Here is a 19866-nt window from a genome sequence, read left to right on the forward strand (position 1 = left end):
ATGCAGAGAAATTTTTTTTATCACACGAACTTCTTTCCAACTTGCTTCTCCGTTGATGTGATGAAATGATTCCTACCAATCCGTTCTCTATAACTCGAGAGAAAAAGAGTGAAAAACTACAAGAGTTCAAAGTGTGAGAAAAACGGCAAGTGCAATGTGAGATTCATATGAGTGAAAATTTACATAGCATAATGGTATGAATAAAACTAGATGACTTATGTGACTTTGGAGTAGCAGTTGGATGGAAGTGAAACTGCAAGAAGCATAATTAGATCCCTTTTGGTTTGCAGTATTATGTTATCATCCTCTGCAGCTTCTGCAACATCCACTTGAACCCGTTCAATGCATTTGAATTCCCCCAAAAAACTCTTCAACTCTTCCGCAGTTCCTCGATAACCAGGGATATGCAACGCCTTCACTTTGTTCAGAGGCATGGAGACATTGCCTGTGTAACCATTCAGAACCTGAAAAAGCAGCAGCAATCAACAAGTTCTATGCAAACGATCAACCACTAAGTTTGCGTATGTTCATATATATTTGTTCATATGTTTTGCTTATAGAATATACATGGACGATCAGAGTTTCAAGCTTTGGAGCCTGATTAAGCAGGTATGCCAGCAATTTCCAACCTCACGTATTCCTAATCCCCAAAGATAGATTGACCAAATTGCCAAACACCGGCAGCTTATATCTACAGTAAGAATAAATCACCTGAAACAAACACAAACACAGTTTTCAAGAATGTCCAATGTTCTTAAAAGAAAAGAAAAAAAGAAAGTGGCCAAAACTTTTACATGAGCTGAAACGGAAGAGAGGTGAAGAATCTCAACATTTCTTATCCCCACAATGAGATCGGTTACATCCGGCGTCTTCACCATATCTGTCGGATGAAGATCCATCTTAGCTTCGATCGACTAGGTGTTCTAGGTTAACTTGTCTATACTCAGCCAACGCAAAATGAGAGTACTCAAGGTAGACAAGTTTTGGCAAGTCAAGTGACATAAAATCACAACCATTAAAATAAAGAGAATCGTAGTAAACTGATAGTCTCTTGATGGACGGACTCGATATGGTGTGAGGCATTGGTAAGAAGCCTTTGTGATGGACTGATAACTCCTCGAGCACTGGGCAACCAGCAAGAAGCACACCACACAGATCTTCGTATTGGAAGTAAACAGAATCGATGAAGAGCAACTTAAGAGATGGAAGCAACACATATGAAGGAATGTTTTCAAGATAGAGCTGTGACCCTAGTGTAAGCTTGACCAGTGTTTTGCTTGCAAAGAGCTGAGGAGGAAGAGAGAGTGTACCCATATCTTTTATCCTTAGGTCCGCTTCCAAAACACCACGGCCTGCGACATTAGATATCCAGCGGTCCACACAAGCCTTTTGGCGTTCATCGTACGAGACAACTTTTAGAGAGGATTTCTTGATGGGAGAATCACATTGCAAGAGGACAGTGTTCGATCCACGAAATTCTCAAAGCTCTCCGGAAACGCTAGTTTATCCTCCCCTGCGTGGAGCGAGACAGAATCATCAAAGTCGAGGTTATCCACCAGTCTAAACAAATACCTCCACTGTTTCGAGAGAAGAGCTGTTGAAGCAGCCTGTTTTGTCGGAAGCAAGGACAAGATGCTTCCTAGAACCTCGTGAGGGAGCCAGCTGATTGAATCCCTCAAACAGGTTGTGTCAAATCTTTTGGCATCCATAGAGAGATTCAAGTGTCTGAAACATCAAATGATTCAACTTCTAGATTAACCACATAGCACCCACCAAAAGGATAAGCGGAATGCTGAAGTAATAGAGAGAGAACAATGACCACAGAAGGATTCACTTATCACAACTACAATGACTTGAGCAACCAACTACATGATGAAGCGGAATCGACATTGTTGCAGGAAACAAGAAATAACAATAATAATTGTCAAAGACGGAACAGAAACTAAAGGTTCAAGCTTCTACATTTTTGTTTTCTTTCTTTTTTTGGATTGAAGTTTAAATAAAGGCTCTAGATTGACGAAAACGAACAATATACCACTACAAAGCGATTAGTGGTAGACTCAGTATATTTAAACCCTATTGAATCTCAAAAGAGTACACACAGTTGTAACTTGTAAGAACCAGAGTGAGCAGAACAGAGGTCAATTTTCCACAATTACAAATCAACAAAGGTTCAAGCTTTTTTTTTTTTCTGGACTGAATTGAAAAGCAAAGGTGCAAGCTTTCATATGAAGCGAATAGAGACGAACCCGTGACGGTGGAGAAAGGACGAGAATGATGGCGTTGGTCGTCTCGATTCGGATTTAGGTCAATATTTCCGATATACACAATTTAGGGAGTTTTGGTTTTTTATGCTCGTCAAAAAATAAATAAATCAGGATGAGAAAGATATCACTCAAAATATAACTTTTGATATCACTCAAGAAAAAAAGGATTTTGATAAGAGTTCCAAAGGTGATAAGATCTAACGGCTGCGGTTGGTTTTAATTTTGATTTTGATTTTTTTTTTAAAGTATATACTTGCAAGATTAAAACTCGTAATTAGTTATCTTTTTGTTCAGACTGCTACTACTCCAATAGTCGATGTTATGCTCTGTTTGACTCTGTTATGCTCTGTTTGACTCTGCTATGTTCTGTTTTGACCTGCTCTGCTCTCACTTCCACGTCTCTGTTTTGGGCAATGATGTTTCGATTCACAGGAACTTATCATTTAGTGGATTTACTAGACAGAAAATAACCTGATGCGCTCATACCATTTCAAGAGATACCAAAGACCCAACATACAATTTTCTTTTTCTGCTTTGCATTGGTCTCTTTCATAGAAAGATCAGTTAGTCCACCATATTTTTCCTAAATGGTTCAGGAATATGTTTATAATTCCAGAGCCAAGATGCAGTATCTATAAATACATGAGTTAACCAAATACACGAGATATTAATCAAATTTCTTTTTTGAAAATTTTCCAGATCGTTTCCTCATCATATGTTCTTCGACAATTTCGTTTCTCAATCCAAACTCAATGCAGATTTGGGTGATATGCCAAATACCTTTTCGCATCTAATCCTCGTACAGCCAGATGGTCTGAAACTATTTTGCAAAACTTACATAGGAAATATATGTATAGTTTGGAGGTTACAGTAAGAACTTGCTAAACTTTACTCTCTTGTAACCTCCTACTTCTGCAGTTCTGCTCCAGCCAATATGTGGAATATGAAGAACCTATTGGTTTTAATGCATTAGCTTAATGTTGCGGAACTGGGTTGAATTTGCATTCGTATATCTAGATCCCTCTCGATCTCTCAAGAACAATAGCAAAGAAAAGTTGTTTAGCAAAAAAAAATAGCAAAGAAAGGAAAACAGAGAAATCATAGCAAGAACAGAGAAGTGAGGAAGAAGAAAACAAAAAATATGCACGAGTGACTTTACGAAATAAGTTCTATGTGTGAGGAACCCTAGCTAGGCAGGACTAGCAACCCACTAATCGCAAGTTACACAATTACACACTCGACAATTCTTGCTAACACCTCCTAAAGATCAATCAGTACTCTGTTTTATATGTTACAGCCGTTAAACAACTTTCTAACCACAAACCAATAATGAATCGAACCTAAACGAGTCTAGACCAGCTCACTAATCAGTTCTAGCCCAAATCACGTCAACCAATGTGGTTTACACCTCAAGTCTCAAGATGTATGGGAGATCTGGCAAAGGTTTTACGAAATAAATTTTCTTATTTCATGCTAAAGAGAGAGAACATTTTTGAAAAGGAAAAACAAAAATTGCAGGATAAATTAAATAGAATTCGATTTACATATTATGTTTATGTAAGTTAATAAACCAACCAGCCAACCAAATCCTCTAAAATCTATACCCAACCAATCTCGTCGGTTAGTTATTAAAACCGCCAAGCTGACGTGGCAACCAAAGGCCTTTCGTGCCAACAAAGCACTAACTCTCCCTGTCGTTTCGCCACGTGGAACCCTCTAACTTGCGCTTTCTCCACTAAACACTCCGCTTGAAAGTCAACAAACTGGCTTAACGGAATCGGCCTCATCCCCGCCGCGCAAAACGCCTCTCGCCACGTCATCTCTCCACCCGCTTGTCTCTTACTCGCCGCCGCTTCAACCGCAGCCGCGATTTTAGGTCGCAACACAAACGCTTCTATAATCTTCTTCACCAGATCACCAGTCGGAGCGGCGGCGTCGAGAGATTCCAACACCATCGTGTAGAACTCGAGACCATTAACGAACTCTCTCTGGAACGATCCGGCTCCGGAGATTCCATCCCATCCTTCGCTATCGACGAAGACGACGACCTTCGGCGAAACTCGCCGTAAATCGTTAACGAAATCGGAGATTCCGTTTAAACGACGGAAAATCACCGGGGAAAACAAAACGACGGTTCTCTCTCCTTCTACGAATCTGATCGCTTTGAAAGATAACATCTCGAAGGTTCGCATCAGAACGAACTCGATCTGAAATCGGATTTTCAGATCTGCGGCGAATTGAGCTAGGTTCTCTTTGACGAGACGCGTCTCGACGGCGGATTCCTCCGATACAACCGCCGTGACTCTCAGAAATCCGCCGTTGATTGATGATTTCTCTGCGATCTCTCTCATGAGCGACGCGTATTGACCGCCGAATCCGATCTCGAAGTCGACGACGTGAGCGAACGGGGAAGAAGATTGTTGGAGAGAATCGAGGATTGCTTGATTCGCGGTGAAATGAGAGAAGAGTGGGATCGGAGATATCCCGGAGAATTCTTTGATTGCTCGAATTCTCTGAACGATCTCGGTCCATGAAGTTAACCGGTTTTGATTCCGGGTCGACCCGGATAAAACCGATCCGAGAGCCTCCTTGAAGTAAAACGCCGCTCTTTGAAGCGGCCTACCCGCCGGAGATCTGAGACGTTGATTGAGCCGTGACAATACCACCTGAGCGAGTTGCAACTCGTCCGATTCGACACAGTCCACAACTCGGATGAGATCTTCTATGAAATCAAAGCCTCCATTGACACTACCTTCGTTGTTGTTGTTGTTGTTGCTGCTTTCAAACCCATACCCTTGACCACCGGGATAGACATCGGAGGACCGAAACTCCGCCGGATGAAGCTGATCGGGAAAACCGGGAAGCTGTTGGTCGACGGCGAAGTGGGGAGAAATGGCAGACGAAAGGAAATTTGATTTCAAATTAGGGGCAGAATCGTCATCTAATTCTAATTCTTTCATAATCGAATCCCAATCCATGGAACGCATCACATGATCATCTAACGGAAACTGATTATCACCACCAGTAATCTCCGCCGCCGAAATGACTGGCTTCTCCTCCGCCGCCGCTGGACTTGGACTTCGACGGAGGTCGAGGACTGAAGTTGGCTCGTTGTAGCCAGCAAGATTCCTTCCTCCTGAGTTACTGTTCGTGGTGTCCGATGAAGCAGAGACTCTCATGTCTCGTGAAAACAGAATTAGTTTTTTTTTTTCTCTCTCTTTCTCGAATTTGTGAGAAAGAAGAAGGTAGAGAGAAGAGGTTTTTGAAAGGTATGATTTTTATAATGGAGGTTTCGAATTATATATATATTGATAAGTTTTTATGTCGAAATGGTATACAGTAGATAAAAAGATTCTTTACTTTTTATTTTTGTTATGTCAAAATCAGATTTCGATCACGAGATGTTCGAGCTCCACTATGTTGATGATCGAAAAGACATTTCTAAAAGAAGGAAAATAAAAGGGCTTAAAAAATTATGTACAAAAACTCCTTAGAATTTCAGGAAGTTAGAACGGGTCTAGTTTTATTCAAGAAACATTTCTTTACTTTGTTGAAAATGTTTCATTTCTTTGTTTAAACAAGAAACATTTGGGACTTCCTTGAAAGAAGATTTAAAACATGCATTTTGGTCAAGAAAGTAATGAATTGAATCAAGTGGTTTGAGGCTTTAAGAACTTTGCTTTATTCTAAACGGTAATATAAATTACTGCAAAAACAAACTTGATTTTGCACAATATGATCAGCAACGTCAACGAAGAATACCAAAGTCAATTTTGTCAAAACATCTCTTATCTAGAATGTAGTCATATGCATAGCTTAAAAAACAAAAATAATGTTAGGGATGTTCTCGGTGGTTACTAGTTATCTCGATTTTAGTCTAGGTTAAAGTTCATTTTAATTACACTGAAAAATACCATCGAATCAACTTTCTCTGAAAACTCTTCTTACATGAATGAGTCGAAATCAAAGATAAAATGTTGGAACTAGTCTTTTTAATACGATATCAAAATATAGACTAGTTTAATTTTCATTAATTTCAATCTGCACGGGTTTTGATTATAACCAAAGAAACTTTTTTTGTCGTTACAGGAATCTGTAAATCTAATTATTCAATCTTATATCTGTTAATAACAATTTGTCAAGGGAGCTTCTAGCAAAAAACTGAATTAACGGTTATGGTGTGCTGAAAAAAAAAAAGAACAGTGACCACTTGGATCCCGAGAAAGTGACTGCCTAAATCTTGATCTCACTTTTTTTAGTTAATCTTGTCAGCGATTGGCGTTGGAGGCGCGATTTTACCCGCGGGTAAATTATTGAACCAACATGCTCAGTCCCACTTCTCTCATCTTTTTCTTTGCCTTTGCGGCGATGAGTGAGAAGGCGAATATGTTCCTTCACTGATTTGGTTGGAAGTTAGCCTGTCCATATTTTTAATTTACCATTCCGCATTTTTATGTTACTTTTATTATTATTTTTTTGTGAACAATACTTTTGATTTTTCATTAAAAGTTTACAAAACCGATTTAGAATTATCTAAATAACCATCATTACAATTTATATTGTTTAAACACATACTTATAAGGATACGATACCGTATTTTTAGCTACTATATAAACAAAGGTAAGCAGTTAGTAATACAACATGCAATAACACCATATAAAATTTATTAAATTCTAATCTTTTGTTTTTTTTGTGTGTGCGTAGATACTCAACGATTGAAACCGATTAATAAAGTATGTATTTTAAGGCATTTGCATTTTCAAGTTTATATTGTTGTGTTTGTTTTCGGTTTTCTAAAAGGTTTATACTTGTTTTTCCAGCCATTGAATAAGTAATTACAAAGGATTTTACCAAAAAGGTTGAAAAAGGTTTTGGACAAAATAAAGTTGAAAAGGCGTCCTCTCATTACAACATAATTCAACCTTTTTTCTCCAGCAGAAAAATGCCTCGCATCTAATTATATTATATAATTAAATCTTAGTGCTATAGTTTAACTCGTCAGTATAGCAAAATAAAATAGAACAACAAAACCACTCTGTTTCGGTTAAATGCACATCCCTACATTACATGACTACATACATATGTTCTATTTGATTTGATGCGCATCTCCGAGCTAGTATGCAGGCTTTATTTAATAATCATGAAGTCTGTGGACTTAAATTAAAATATTTACCAACTCCACAACATTATTTTTCCGAATAACTAAAAATTAATATTACATTTTTGATAGTTTACTACGTTTTTCGCTTGAGGTTTACTTTTGTTTCCCAGAATTTATTTTCAGCAGTCTAAACCAAGCTAATTTAGCACATGTGATCATATTTTAAACAAATCAATCAACCAAATGATATCTAACCTTCCCACTCTGCCAGTATTTTTTTCAACTGACCTAATAATTCTCCACGTTGGATTCCTTCGTCACCCAAAACGTAACATTATTGTATTGGCAAGTTTATTAGAGCGTTATGTTATCATAACCAACTTAAATTTAGGTTAAATAGTTTTATTTTTGGATATTTGAAAAATAAAACTGCATTCCAACATGTCTGAAAAGCAAAAAAACTTATTGGAATCTTGAATTTAATATATAGTGAATAAGGGAGTTCAAACCAAAACTAATAATGCATATTCAAGCGGATCCATATTAGTTTTACTCTGTTTATAATTTTTATAAAACAAACGGTTCTAACTGAGAAAATGGAAATTTTATATCATTCTTAATTTATGTTTAGGTTATTAGGAAAAGAAAACTCTCAGTTATTTTATTTTTATTTTGGGTAAAATAACATTTCGTCTTTTAATAATGCAAAACAATATTCATCTATCTCCGCCAACTCTAAGCTACAATCAACTGAGTTACTCAAATATAGATTTTTGGTAATTCTTTGTTTGTTACTAAAGCTTTTTTTTGTCGGCTGTTACTAAAGCTTAGTTATTTTATTTTTGGCACACCGAGTATTCTTAACAAACAAAAAAAAGAGTCAAATACTTAGCTAGGAAGTAAGAAAAACAAAGGAGAGGCCTATAATACACAACACATAGACGTTTCATTTTAAAGCAGAGAAAGCTTCAAGCTCACAAAAGCAATAAAGGATGTTTTTCGTAGATTCTGATTTTATGTCATTCACACACATAAAAAGATCGTTCCATTAAAATATAACGCAGAAAGTGCAAGGAAAAATTGATAAGGAGATCGAATTTTTTTTTTTTTGATTTTGAAGTTCATAGCTGTGAAACCCTTAACAAAAAAAATAGCTGTGCATACATAACAATAATGTATACCCAATAATTGATTCGTAGTGATAAATTGTGTATTTTAGGTGGTGTATATATTTGTATTTCTTTTTGATTTTCACGTACAAATAATCTACATTAAAAAGTAGGGTGAGAAACAGCAGCTGGACATTAATTAATCTGGTATTGAACCATATGAGCTCTAACTTCAATTTATCTGCTTAGTTAAATTCAAATCCTGCTCACTTAGTTCTAGAATCTAGATGGTTCATCATTCATGACTTCATGTATATATTACATAATACTCTTTTTTTTTGACGTTTGCAAAGTGATCTATTGTGTTTAGCTAATGCCAAAAAATAAAGGTATTTAAAAAAAAACATAAAGGTATTTAAAAAAAACATAAAGGTGTTTTTTTTTTGTGTCGCAACATAAAGGTGTATAATGAAGCTTTTAAGTAAGTTTATAGTTGTGCAAAGCGGCAAGAAAAAAAAGGTGTAAGTTTTAGTAATGAAGAAGACCAATCAATAACATATTTATATAGGTCATGATATCGTATTTATCGTCCGATAAACTAGTACCAAGTTTTATCATGGAATATTTTCTATCATTGTATGCATATCATGCGGATGAATACTCACATGAATTTTTCATAAATCAGTGTGATCATAATACATACCTTATTTTAATACATCTGTGGCAACAACTCAGCACATTTTCTAAATATTTTTTTAATCAAACATAAGCTAAGAGACATATTTAACATTAAAAATAATTTTACTTAACCGAAAAAGGAGGGGAAGAGAAAGTATCTTCAATCTTTTACATGATGGAAAAGTAACATAATGAGTAGTCACAGTCATAACATGCTTTTTCTGAGACATGGAAGAATCCATTTGGAAGGTTGGATAGGTTGTTCGGTAATTTAGCCTTCACTTTAGAATTTATTACTTTACACGTTTTCACTATGTAACTTTCACTTTCACTCACATTTCCACAATGTATCCATTTTTTTTTCAAATAAGAGAAAGGATAGCTATTCTTTAAATATAAAAATATGAAGACCGTATAATTTTTTGTATAACTCATGTTGGATAATTAATTTTCGTATTCTAAATTCTAAGTATCTTTTTAATTCAAAATTTAAATTATGACATTTTAGAAATAATTGCTGTAATTATTGTTATTCGTATAATTTGTCTATTATCAAAAATCGAATTCTAATCATATCATATATATATTATAAGCAAAGTAAAATTTTGAGTTAAAGCTCTCTCATTCAATTTTAGGGTGGCTAATTACCTTTTACCCCTTCTTATATTTTTTAAATTAATTTTAATAACAAAATTATTAAAAATTGTAAATTAATTAAAAATTATTAAAAATCGTAATAAAATAAAATATTAAAAATCGTAAATTAATAAAAAAACTGTTAAAATCGAAATTTAATAAAAAACACTTAAATTTAATAAAAATTATTCAAAATCGAAATTTAATCAAAAAATATTTAAAATAGAAAATAACAAAAATTTAATTGAAATTTAATCAAAAAAACATTTAGAATCATATCATATATAATATATGCAAAGTAAATTTTTCGCTATAAGGTCTCTCATTCTATCTAGGTAACTAATTCTCCTTTATTCATTAATAAAATCTTTTTAATTCCTTTTTATTCGTTAATCAGATTATCTGTTGTGCGAGATTATCTGAAAAAATGTGCATGTGATGTGGGAAATCCTAGCTTAAGTTGAGAGCTATATATTACTTTTTTAAATGTATCTTAAGCTCAATTGTGGTTTGGTTTCTACATTGGTCGGATTTTTGTTGTATTGTTTACCGTCTTTATTTTTTATAAATCATTTTTCGTTTTTTTCTATTGTTTTTTTCCGTTTTTTTCAGTACCAGTAATAGTGTTCCTCGATTATATGTTGTTTTTTTGTGTTGTGTGTAAATTTTGTATTGGAGTCTACTTACATTGAAAACTACTGTTTTATGGTATTTTTCTCTCTTACAGAATCATAGAGCTGGAAATGAAGCTGAGCATTCTTTATAAGAAACAGGGCCGTGCAACTCAGTTCTCCAATAAGGCTGCTCGAGACGAATGGCTTCGAAAGGAGATTGAAGATCTCGAGCGTATTCTAGACTCAAATATGGTTCAAGTGAGTTTATCAAATATGGAAGATACATCATCATAGCAACAATTAGATCATATGATTAGACAATGTTTTTGAACGTTAAAAGGATGGCATTTCTATGACATTTGGATCTCTTTATAGTTGATGCATATGATTGGTGATATAACATGTTTTATTCTATATATTGTAGGAGCAAAAATTTGAGGATGAGATTCTTCGCCTCAATACTGATTTGACAGAGCTTGATGTACACATCAAGAAACATGAAGTTGGAATTGGTGATCTAAAAGCTCACATTTCCAAGTCACATGAACAATTCAATTTTAAAAAGAGGGAGAGAGATGAAGAACATAGAAAAAGGACGTAAGAGTATTTCTATTAGTTCATTACCATACCTTAAGTACATTTCAAATATATCAGGAGACATATGTTTACACAGGGAAAGTGGGGAGAAGAAAGTCACCTATCTTCTGAGATTGAGAAGTTGAAAACCGAAGTTGAAAGGGCAGAAAAAAACCTTAAAAATGCAACTCCAGGGGTGAGTGATTGGCTTTGGTATCTCTTTTTATCTTGTTTGCTATGAAAATGTAAAATTTTCCAAGACTAGTTGATGCATTAGATACATACATTGTCTGTTCTGCCGCTTTGAGAAGTATCTTGTACGCCATTTTAAGTTCCCTGTTTCTGCTAGTGACTCAAGACCATTCATTGTATCAGTATTTAAGGCGAGGGCTAAGCTCTATTCCAAGGATTTGCATAGAGTATGAGATCAATGGAGTTTTTGGTCCACTTTTTAAGTTGGTTGATTGCGAGGAAAAGTATTTCAATGCAGTTGAAGTCACTGCTGGAAACAGGTATGCGAGAAACCTGCTAATATTTATGAATAATGACCTTAATCTCTTATTCAAACAAAAGAAATGAAATGATTTCACTACTCGCTAATGATCACGGTCGCTATTGTCATCTGCTGTTTGTTCTATGAGCGCAGCCTATTTCAAGTGGTAGTTGAGAATGACGATATTTCAACCGAGATTATTAGACACCTGACTTCTCTAAAATGTGGACGCTTGACCTTCATACCTCTGAACCGGGCAAAGGTGCCGAATCATGTAATCTATCCTCAAAATTCTGGTGCAACACCATTGATGAAATGTTTAAAGTTTGACTCCAAATTTGCATCAGCATTTGGTCAGGTGCGTCTTTCTTTCTCTGATCTACCACTTTCTCTTCCGATGCAGAAATGTCATTTCATTGTATTTCAAAATGTGCCTTGATCTGTATAGGTTTTTGGTACAACAGTATTATGTGATGATCTGAATGTGGCAACAAGAGTTGCTAAGAGTAATGGCTTATTAGATTGCATAACTTTGGAAGGTTGGAACTGAAAATGCTTTTTTCTTTGTTTCTTTTACTTTATTTTCCAACAAGAGTTGTTAAAGAGTATTTGGTTGGTACCTTAAGGCTCTGGTGTGCCATGGCAGGTGATTTGGTGAGTGGAAAAGGTGTCATGACCGGTGGGTATTATGACAAAAGTCAGTCGAAGTTGAGATGCAATAATATCATAGTAAAAAATCAAAACACTATAAATACAAAAGAGAAGGTATTGGAGGATGTTAAAAGGCAGCCCCAAGATATCCTTTTCCATAACTGACTTTCTTGGTTTAGTTTTTTTGTTGGTTTTTAATCGCATTTTCGTTTTTCTTGTCCATTCAAAGAGTTTTACTTAACTTGTCTCACTGATAGATCAGAATATCACACAGCTTGTTACTGAGCTGCAGAGGCTTGAAGCAGACTGGACTCACCGTAATTCACAGGTGGAGAAACTGAAGCAAGAAATAGCTAATGCGAATAAGCGGAAACAGGATATACATAAAGCCCTTGAAAATAAGGTTTTTCCTCATTCTTTTCGAGCGTCCATTAAGGGTTGAAATATGTTTTTCCACATACTTAATTTCTTCACCTGTTTGCAGGAGAAATCACTAGGTGATATTAAAACACAAGTTGATCAGCTAAGATCTAGCGTGGCCATGAAGAAAGCTGAAATGGGTAAGGAACTTGTGGATCACGTAACCCCAGAAGAAAGGGAGCAATTGTCACGATTAAACCCCAAAATTAAGGATCTTCAGGTAAAACTTATTGCATACAAGACGGATCGCATTGAGGTTGGAAATGAAAGAGAAAAATTGCTTGAAAGTGTTTGTTTTCTTCTTTGAGTTGATTTATTATTTGCTTTTTGTTTCATTACAAACAGAGGGAGACAAGAAAAGCAGAGTTGGAGGCTAATTTGGCTACCAACTTAAAGAGGAGAAAAAATGAGTTACAAGCTACTATAGCTTCCATGGAGGATGATACGTTGCTTAGTTTAGCTGGCTTAAAAACACAAGAACTCAATGATGCAACTTTGTTAGTTGACGAGGCCACAAACGAGCTCGAAAGTGAGTCCAAAACATTGTAATCTACTTTTGGGTTGACATTGCTTGATATTCACTCACTAGTGCCATTTACATGGCTTTATAGGTCTCTGTCACAGCATTTCTGAGAAGAGAATGCAAGTCAAGAAAGTCAAAGATAAGAAAGCAAAGTTAAAGGTACCTAGTATATATATAATCGGTAAGCTAAGAGTAATATCGTTTTCTCTCTAAGATATCTTTGAGAAAATTTTCTTCTTCTCAGACATTGGAAGATGACCATGAGGGGAAACGACAAGATAAAGCAAAAATTTTGGAGGAACTATTCATTCAACGCAACACACTCCTTGCTAAGCAAGAAGAGTACACGAAGAAAATTAGGCAATCAGGCCCATTGTCACTTGAAGCTTTTGACACGTATGTTTGCGAATAATTGTCCAATAGTTCTTCAGCTAGTCTTCATTGGGGGAAATTTTTTTATCATATGTATAAGCTAATGGTAATATTATCATTATAGGTATAAAAGAAAAAACATCAAGGAGTTGCAGAAGATGCTACACCGGTGCAGTGAAGAGCTGCAACAATTCAGCCATGTAAACAAGAAAGCGCTTGATCAGTATGTAAATTTCACGGAACAACGAGAAGAACTTAAGGAGAAGCAAGCAGAGCTTGATGCAGGGGATGAGGTATAAATAATGGGAGGTTTCATTATCATACTCTTTAACAAATTCTGTGTTCTAACTATTAAGTAAACGACACATTTCGAAATTTCTGCAGAAAATCAAAGAACTGATATCAGTTCTTGATCAGCGGAAAGACGAATCTATAGAACGTACTTTCAAAGGTGTTGCACTTGAATTCAGGAAAGTATTCTCTGAGCTTGTGCCAGGTGGAATTGGTGACCTTGTCACCATCCCCAAGAATAAGGCATGTTTCTTTTTCCCTTGTGATACATTTAGTGTTCTTATATACTAAGTACTATGCTCAGCTAGTTAACCCCTCGCGCACGGAACCATCTTACTTAGTATATTTCATTGTTGTTTGATATGTGATCCTTGTACGTGAAACATTTTGGGTGCATATTCAGGACCGTGATCATGATGATGAAGATGAAATTTATGGATGTCGTGAAGCTGATACAGAAGGAAAAGATGAGAAATATATTGGTGTAAAAATGAAGGTAACATCTATTATAATCCCTTGTGTTTAGTGTTCATGTACTGATCACATTTTACCAATTTGTTTTTGCGTAGGTGTCGTTTAATGGTCAAGGGGAGACACAATCAATGAAACAATTGTCAGGAGGCCAAAAGACCGTTGTTGCAATTGCTTTAATCTTTGCGATCCAGCGATGCGATCCTGCACCATTCTATCTATTTGATGAGATCGATGCAGCACTTGATCCTCAGTATCGAACATCTATCAGCAGTAAGTATCCTTTTCTTTGATCTATCTATCTTTTTTAATTTTATTGAAAATGTCCCACACATGCATGATGCATGCACAGAACTTGAAAAAGTTACAATTTTCTTAACCAAACTATATTTATTAATTATAGACAGGATTCATGGTTTAGCTGAAAGCACACAATTCATTACAACAACTTTTCGTCCGGAGCTTGTGAAAGTTGCGGATAAGATATATGGAGTATTTTATAACAACAGTGTGAGTAGTGTGAATGTTATTTCAAAAGATCAGGCGTTGGATTTCGTCGAGAAAGATCAGGCGATGCTAAATTTATGATCGTATATATTGACCAGAGAAGTGTTGCATTGTCTTGAGAGTTTTTTTTTTTTTCTATCGGAAATTAGCATGAATATGATGCTTTTGGTTAGAGACCCTTGTCGTTTGTTTCAAACAGAAGTTTGAGAAATTTTTTGGACTATGTATGACTTTTAAATTTTAGTAGTATTTTGGTTTGATTTGTGTTTGTATAAAGAATAAGAGTAAACAAATAGTTCTCATACTTGCTGTTTACAGAAAGAAAAATTGATTTCATTTCGTTTGAAATATTTACAAATACATATGTTGATTTTACCCTCCATTTTAGTTAACTCAAAGTTTGAATAAAAGATATATGAAATTATCTTTAACGATTTTGAACATTCTTTACGAAGTTACGGAGTTACTAATCAATTGGCCGATTTTCACCTTAATGAGACATTTTTTCCATCGAGGGTCAACGATTGTTATACAATTCTTATTCAAAATGATCAGATACACGTGTCAATGTAACTATACACGTGTTCACTATATACGACGCGTGTCCAAAACCTGGCCCCACTCTCCATGGATTCCTTATGTTATTTACCGCCAATTACATTTCCTGTGAAGAGATATATGTATGTCGCAACTCCAAAAGTCTCTTTGAGTCTATCAAACAATGTCGAAATTTACGATTCTTCCACTCTGTCTCGTTACCTTATTCATCTGCACGAGCTCGTTTTCGGATCAAAACGACGACGTCCCGAGCTTCCAGTCGCCACTTCTGATCAAGAAAAATCAACGGACGCAAATCGTTGAAACGGAGTTCGGAGAGATATCAGCCGTCCAGATCGGCGATGGATACAATATTCAGTTTATTACATTGGAGCCAAACGCATTCTTGCTTCCTCTTCTTCTCCATTCCGACATGGTTTTCTTTGTCCACACTGGTACGTAACGTACCCATTCCCAAACTCAAATCACATTTTATTCTTTTAATCATAGACTATGTAATACCTACTTAGTAAATGTTTTTATTTATACCTTGAATATTTTCCATCTAAAATTGAAAGTAACATTTTTCTGAGCATGGTTAATTAGGGTTTATTTTTTAAGTAATGTTGTGATTGTGATTTGGGGATTGTGTTAGGGATTGGAATTTTGAATTGGGTCGACGATGACAAAGAGAGGACGTTAGAATTAAGACGAGGAGATATTTTTAGGCTACGTTCCGGCATAGTCTTCTACGTCCATAGCAACTTGGAGAGAAGCGAGTTTCCAGAGAAACTTAGGGTTTACGCAATCTTCGATGTGGGGAAGTGTTTACACGATCCATGTATAGGAGCGTACTCGAATATCAGAGACTTGTTATTGGGATTTGACGAGAAGACCCTCCGGTCAGCTTTTGCGGTATGTGTGTTGTGTGTGTGTTTCTACTGGCGAGACATGATTCTACATTTTGCCCTTTTGGGGTTTTTTCATTGATTACATATCGTGCTTGTTTTTTTTTTAACTATGGAAGGTTCCCGAGGAGATTTTGGGGAGGGTAAGAGATGAGGTGAAGCCTCCGTTGATCACAAATGCTCAGCCTAGAAACAGAACAAAAGGGCCAGAGGAGGAGACGTGGCAGTCACGGCTTGGTAGACTCTTTGTAAGAGTTGAAGACGTGACTGATCATTTGGCTATGAAACCGGTTGATAATAGTAAGAAGAAGAAATCAAGTGCCTACAATGTTTTTGAGGCCGACCCGGACTTTAAGAACGTCAATGGCCAGAGCATAGTGGTTGACGAGAAGGATACAGATGATTTGAAGGGTTCGAGTGTTGGAGTTTTCATGGTTAATCTAACGGAGGTTGAGCCACTTAAAAAATAATTTAATACCTCGTTGCATTGGTTTTTGATTTCTTATCATGTTTTGATGTTGACATGAAAATGATGTATCTAATTTGTAGGGATCATTGATGGGACCGCATTGGAACCCTAGTGCTTGTGAGATATCGATTGTGTTACATGGGAAAGGGATGATTCGGGTGGTTAACCACTCGTTGCCGCAAAGCGAAAGCAAGAGAAAGAGCGAGAGTGTGAGGTTCATGGTTGAGGAGGGGGATGTTTTTGTTGTGCCGAAGTTTTATCCTATGGCTCAAATGTCTTTTGAAAACAGCTCATTTGTATTTATGGGATTTAGCACGTCGGCGAAGACAAACCACCCTCAGTTCCTAGTAGGGCAGAGCTCGGTTCTGAAGGTATTTGACCGGGAGGTACTTGCTGCATCCTTCAACGTGAGAAATGAGACTATCGAGAGATTGTTGGGAGCTCAAAGAGAAGCTTTGATGTTGGAGTGTGTGTCCTGTGCCGAGGTAGAGCTTTCTAGGCTTATGAGAGAGATTGAAGAGAGGAAGAGACGTGAGGAGGAAGAAACTGAGCGAAGAAGGCAAGAAGAAGAAAGGAAAAGGGAGGAAGAGGCAGCCAAGCAAAGAGAAGAAGAGAGGAGGAGACGCGAGGAAGAAGAAGCTGAGCGAAGAAGGAAAGAAGAAGAGGAGGCAAGAAAGAGAGAAGAGGAGGCGGCTAAGAAACGAGAAGAAGAGAGGAGAAGACGTGAGAAAGAAGAAGAAGAGGCGAGAAAGAGAGAAGAAGAGGAGGCTAAGAGACAAGAGGAAGAGAGGGTAAGGCGTGAGAAAGAAGAAGAAGAAGAAGCAAGAAAGAAAGAAGAAGAAGAAGCAAGAAAGAGAGAAGAAGAAAGGGAGAGAGAGGAAGAGGAAGCTAAGAGACAAGAAGAAGAGAGGAAGAGGCGTGAGAAAGAAGAAGAAGAAGCAAGAAGGAGAGAACAAGAAAGGGAGAGAGAGGAAGAGGAAGCTCAGAGACAAGAGGAAGAGAGGAAGAGGCGTGAGAAAGAAGAAGAAGAATTAAGAAAGAGAGAAGAAGAAAGGGAGAGAGAGGAAGAGGAAGCTCAGAGACAAGAGGAAGAGAGGGTAAGGCGTGAGAAAGAAGAAGAAGCGGCAAGGAAGAGAGAAGAAGAAAGGGAGAGAGAGGAAGAGGAAGCTCAGAGACAAGAGGAAGAGAGGGTAAGGCGTGAGAAAGAACAAGAAAAGGCAAGAAGGAAAGAAGAAGAAGAAGCGAGAAAGAGAGAAGAAGAAAGGGAGAGAGAGGAAGAGGAAGCTCGGAGACAAGAGGAAGAAAGGATAAGGCGTGAGAAAGAAGAAGAAGCGGCAAGGAAGAGAGAAGAAGAAAGGGAAAAGGAAGAAGAGATGGCTAAGAGACAAGAGGAAGAGAGGCAGAGGAAGAAGAGAGAAGAGGCGGAGAAGAAGAGACGCCAAGAAGAGGAAGCGATGAAGAGAGAAGAGAGAAAGAGAGAAGAAGAAGCTTCTAAAAGAGCAGAGGAGGAACGAAGAAGACGAGAAGAAGAAGAGAAGCGGAGGCCGCCGCAGCCACAACCTCCGACCACGGACGGATAAAATGTGGCGGATGAGTCTTAAACGCTATCCTGCGACACTGATCATTGGTATAGGCTGAAATTCTCGTGGTTGTTTTCTTTGTTTATATTTTTGTAAATCGAGGCTGAGAGATAATCTAAAATAAAGGTTTATACTATAATAAATATTTAACTTGGCTGTAAAAATGATCCAATCTTTGTATTAAGCTATTAGCCCAACAAGGAGTTACAGTGAAAAAAGAGCTTCGAGTATATTCAACTAACATTTTGTTTGTTAAACACATAGGGACATTTTGTTTGTTAAACACAGAATTTTCTTTTCCGACATAACAAATTGTTTATGCTAAGTTAAGTGTTTCAATGTTAAATATTATTACCAAAAATGTGAAAGATTACATACTAATACAATTTTTACTAAGCCATCTATTATATTAAATCTATTATATTAAAACAAAACAGAAGCACTTTTAGTGCCTGTTTCCAAACACACTTAATTTTTTTTATATTATATTATTTTATATTATAATTAATTTTAAAAATTGGTTACTAATTTAAATATTGTTAGATTTTCTTAAATATAGGTTATATTTAACTAATATTTTAAAATATTCGAAATTTTTATTACTTAAATTTAATTACGCAAATTTAGATTCAGTGTAATTTAAAATTCTAAACAAGTATTCATAAATTTTATTACAAAATTAGAGGATATTTTAGTTGCTTTAAAATTCCTTAAATACAGGTGAGAGTTAATTTAAAATTTCGAATTTAGATTATATTTTCATAACAGCACAAATAGTAAACAGATATTTTATTGTATTGTTTATCATAATCAATCCGTCTAAAGCATCAAATATTTGATGTTAATAAATATTTATATTTTACAATAATATGATAGAACAAGTTAAAATTATACATTTATAATCCCAATTTTATATGGGTTAGTTTATCAAAACATCTAAGGTATTAAAAAATGATTTGAGATAACTAAATGGACGGGTTAACTAATTCATAAATGTATAGATTGTTTACGTGTAATTATAAATTTACGTAATAATAATAAAGTTCATAATTAACAGTATAGATCAATATATATTTAATTAACTCATATTCTTATTCTACTAATATATAAATCTATACTATTCAAAGTTAAAACATGATAACAAAATTCTTGAATTAAAAAAATAAATAACAAAAATAAATTCTATATTAGAAATAAAAATGAAAAATTCTCGTGCGAACGCACGGGGTTAGAATCTAGTCTATTAGATTAAAACAGAAGCACTTTTACTGCTTGCTTCCAAACACTCCCAAATTTTTTTTAAATTATTTTATTTTATATTAATATTTAATTCTAAAAATTAAGTATTAATTTAGATATTTTTAGATTCTCCTTAAATATAGGTGATAATTAATTTAAAAGTTTTATTTTATATTGATATTCAATTCTGAAAATGAGTTATTAATTTAGATATTTTAAAATTTTTTTAAATATGGTCATATTTAAATAAAATTTCAAATTATTCAAGATTTTTAATAACATATATATAATTACGAAAATTTAGATTTAATTTAATTTAAAATTCAAAAAAAGAATTTTAAGAAAATTATAATTAAATTTTATTAAAAAAATTTAGGTAATAATTTTAATTATATTCTTCAATATAGTTAAATTTAATTTAAAA

The 19866-nt window shown here is 35.3% G+C and overlaps 3 protein-coding genes and 1 pseudogene across 3 annotated transcripts; 2 read left to right on the forward strand and 2 right to left on the reverse strand.

The window, feature by feature from the left end:
* Positions 1 to 148: 148 nt before the first annotated feature.
* On the reverse strand, positions 149 to 2351 carry LOC18026230 (annotated as a pseudogene).
* Positions 2352 to 3749: 1398 nt separating this feature from the next.
* Positions 3750 to 5530, reverse strand: LOC18026231 (scarecrow-like protein 15). The gene has a single exon (XM_006409073.2). The coding sequence runs from the start codon at positions 5444 to 5446 to the stop codon at positions 3896 to 3898; it is 1551 nt and encodes a 516-aa protein (XP_006409136.1). The 5' UTR covers positions 5447 to 5530; the 3' UTR covers positions 3750 to 3895.
* Positions 5531 to 9383: 3853 nt separating this feature from the next.
* On the forward strand, positions 9384 to 14790 carry LOC18026232 (structural maintenance of chromosomes protein 3). The gene is made up of 19 exons (XM_024160766.1): positions 9384 to 9404; positions 10404 to 10408; positions 10519 to 10663; positions 10830 to 11002; positions 11063 to 11177; positions 11357 to 11493; positions 11628 to 11832; positions 11923 to 12013; positions 12121 to 12270; positions 12377 to 12528; positions 12610 to 12801; positions 12891 to 13074; positions 13157 to 13227; positions 13313 to 13464; positions 13565 to 13733; positions 13825 to 13974; positions 14135 to 14227; positions 14301 to 14475; positions 14606 to 14790. Exons 1-19 carry the CDS (start codon positions 9384 to 9386, stop codon positions 14788 to 14790), a joined length of 2565 nt encoding a protein of 854 aa, XP_024016534.1.
* Positions 14791 to 15401: 611 nt separating this feature from the next.
* Positions 15402 to 18435, forward strand: LOC112089931 (vicilin-like seed storage protein At2g18540). The gene is made up of 4 exons (XM_024160798.1): positions 15402 to 15701; positions 15902 to 16161; positions 16274 to 16603; positions 16704 to 18435. Exons 1-4 carry the CDS (start codon positions 15431 to 15433, stop codon positions 18201 to 18203), a joined length of 2361 nt encoding a protein of 786 aa, XP_024016566.1. The 5' UTR covers positions 15402 to 15430; the 3' UTR covers positions 18204 to 18435.
* The last annotated feature ends 1431 nt before the right edge of the window (positions 18436 to 19866 follow it).

The sequence above is a fragment of the Eutrema salsugineum genome, unplaced genomic scaffold (assembly GCF_000478725.1).
Source record: "Eutrema salsugineum unplaced genomic scaffold, Eutsalg1_0 scaffold_11, whole genome shotgun sequence".
In the NCBI taxonomy this organism is placed as follows: domain Eukaryota; kingdom Viridiplantae; phylum Streptophyta; class Magnoliopsida; order Brassicales; family Brassicaceae; genus Eutrema; species Eutrema salsugineum.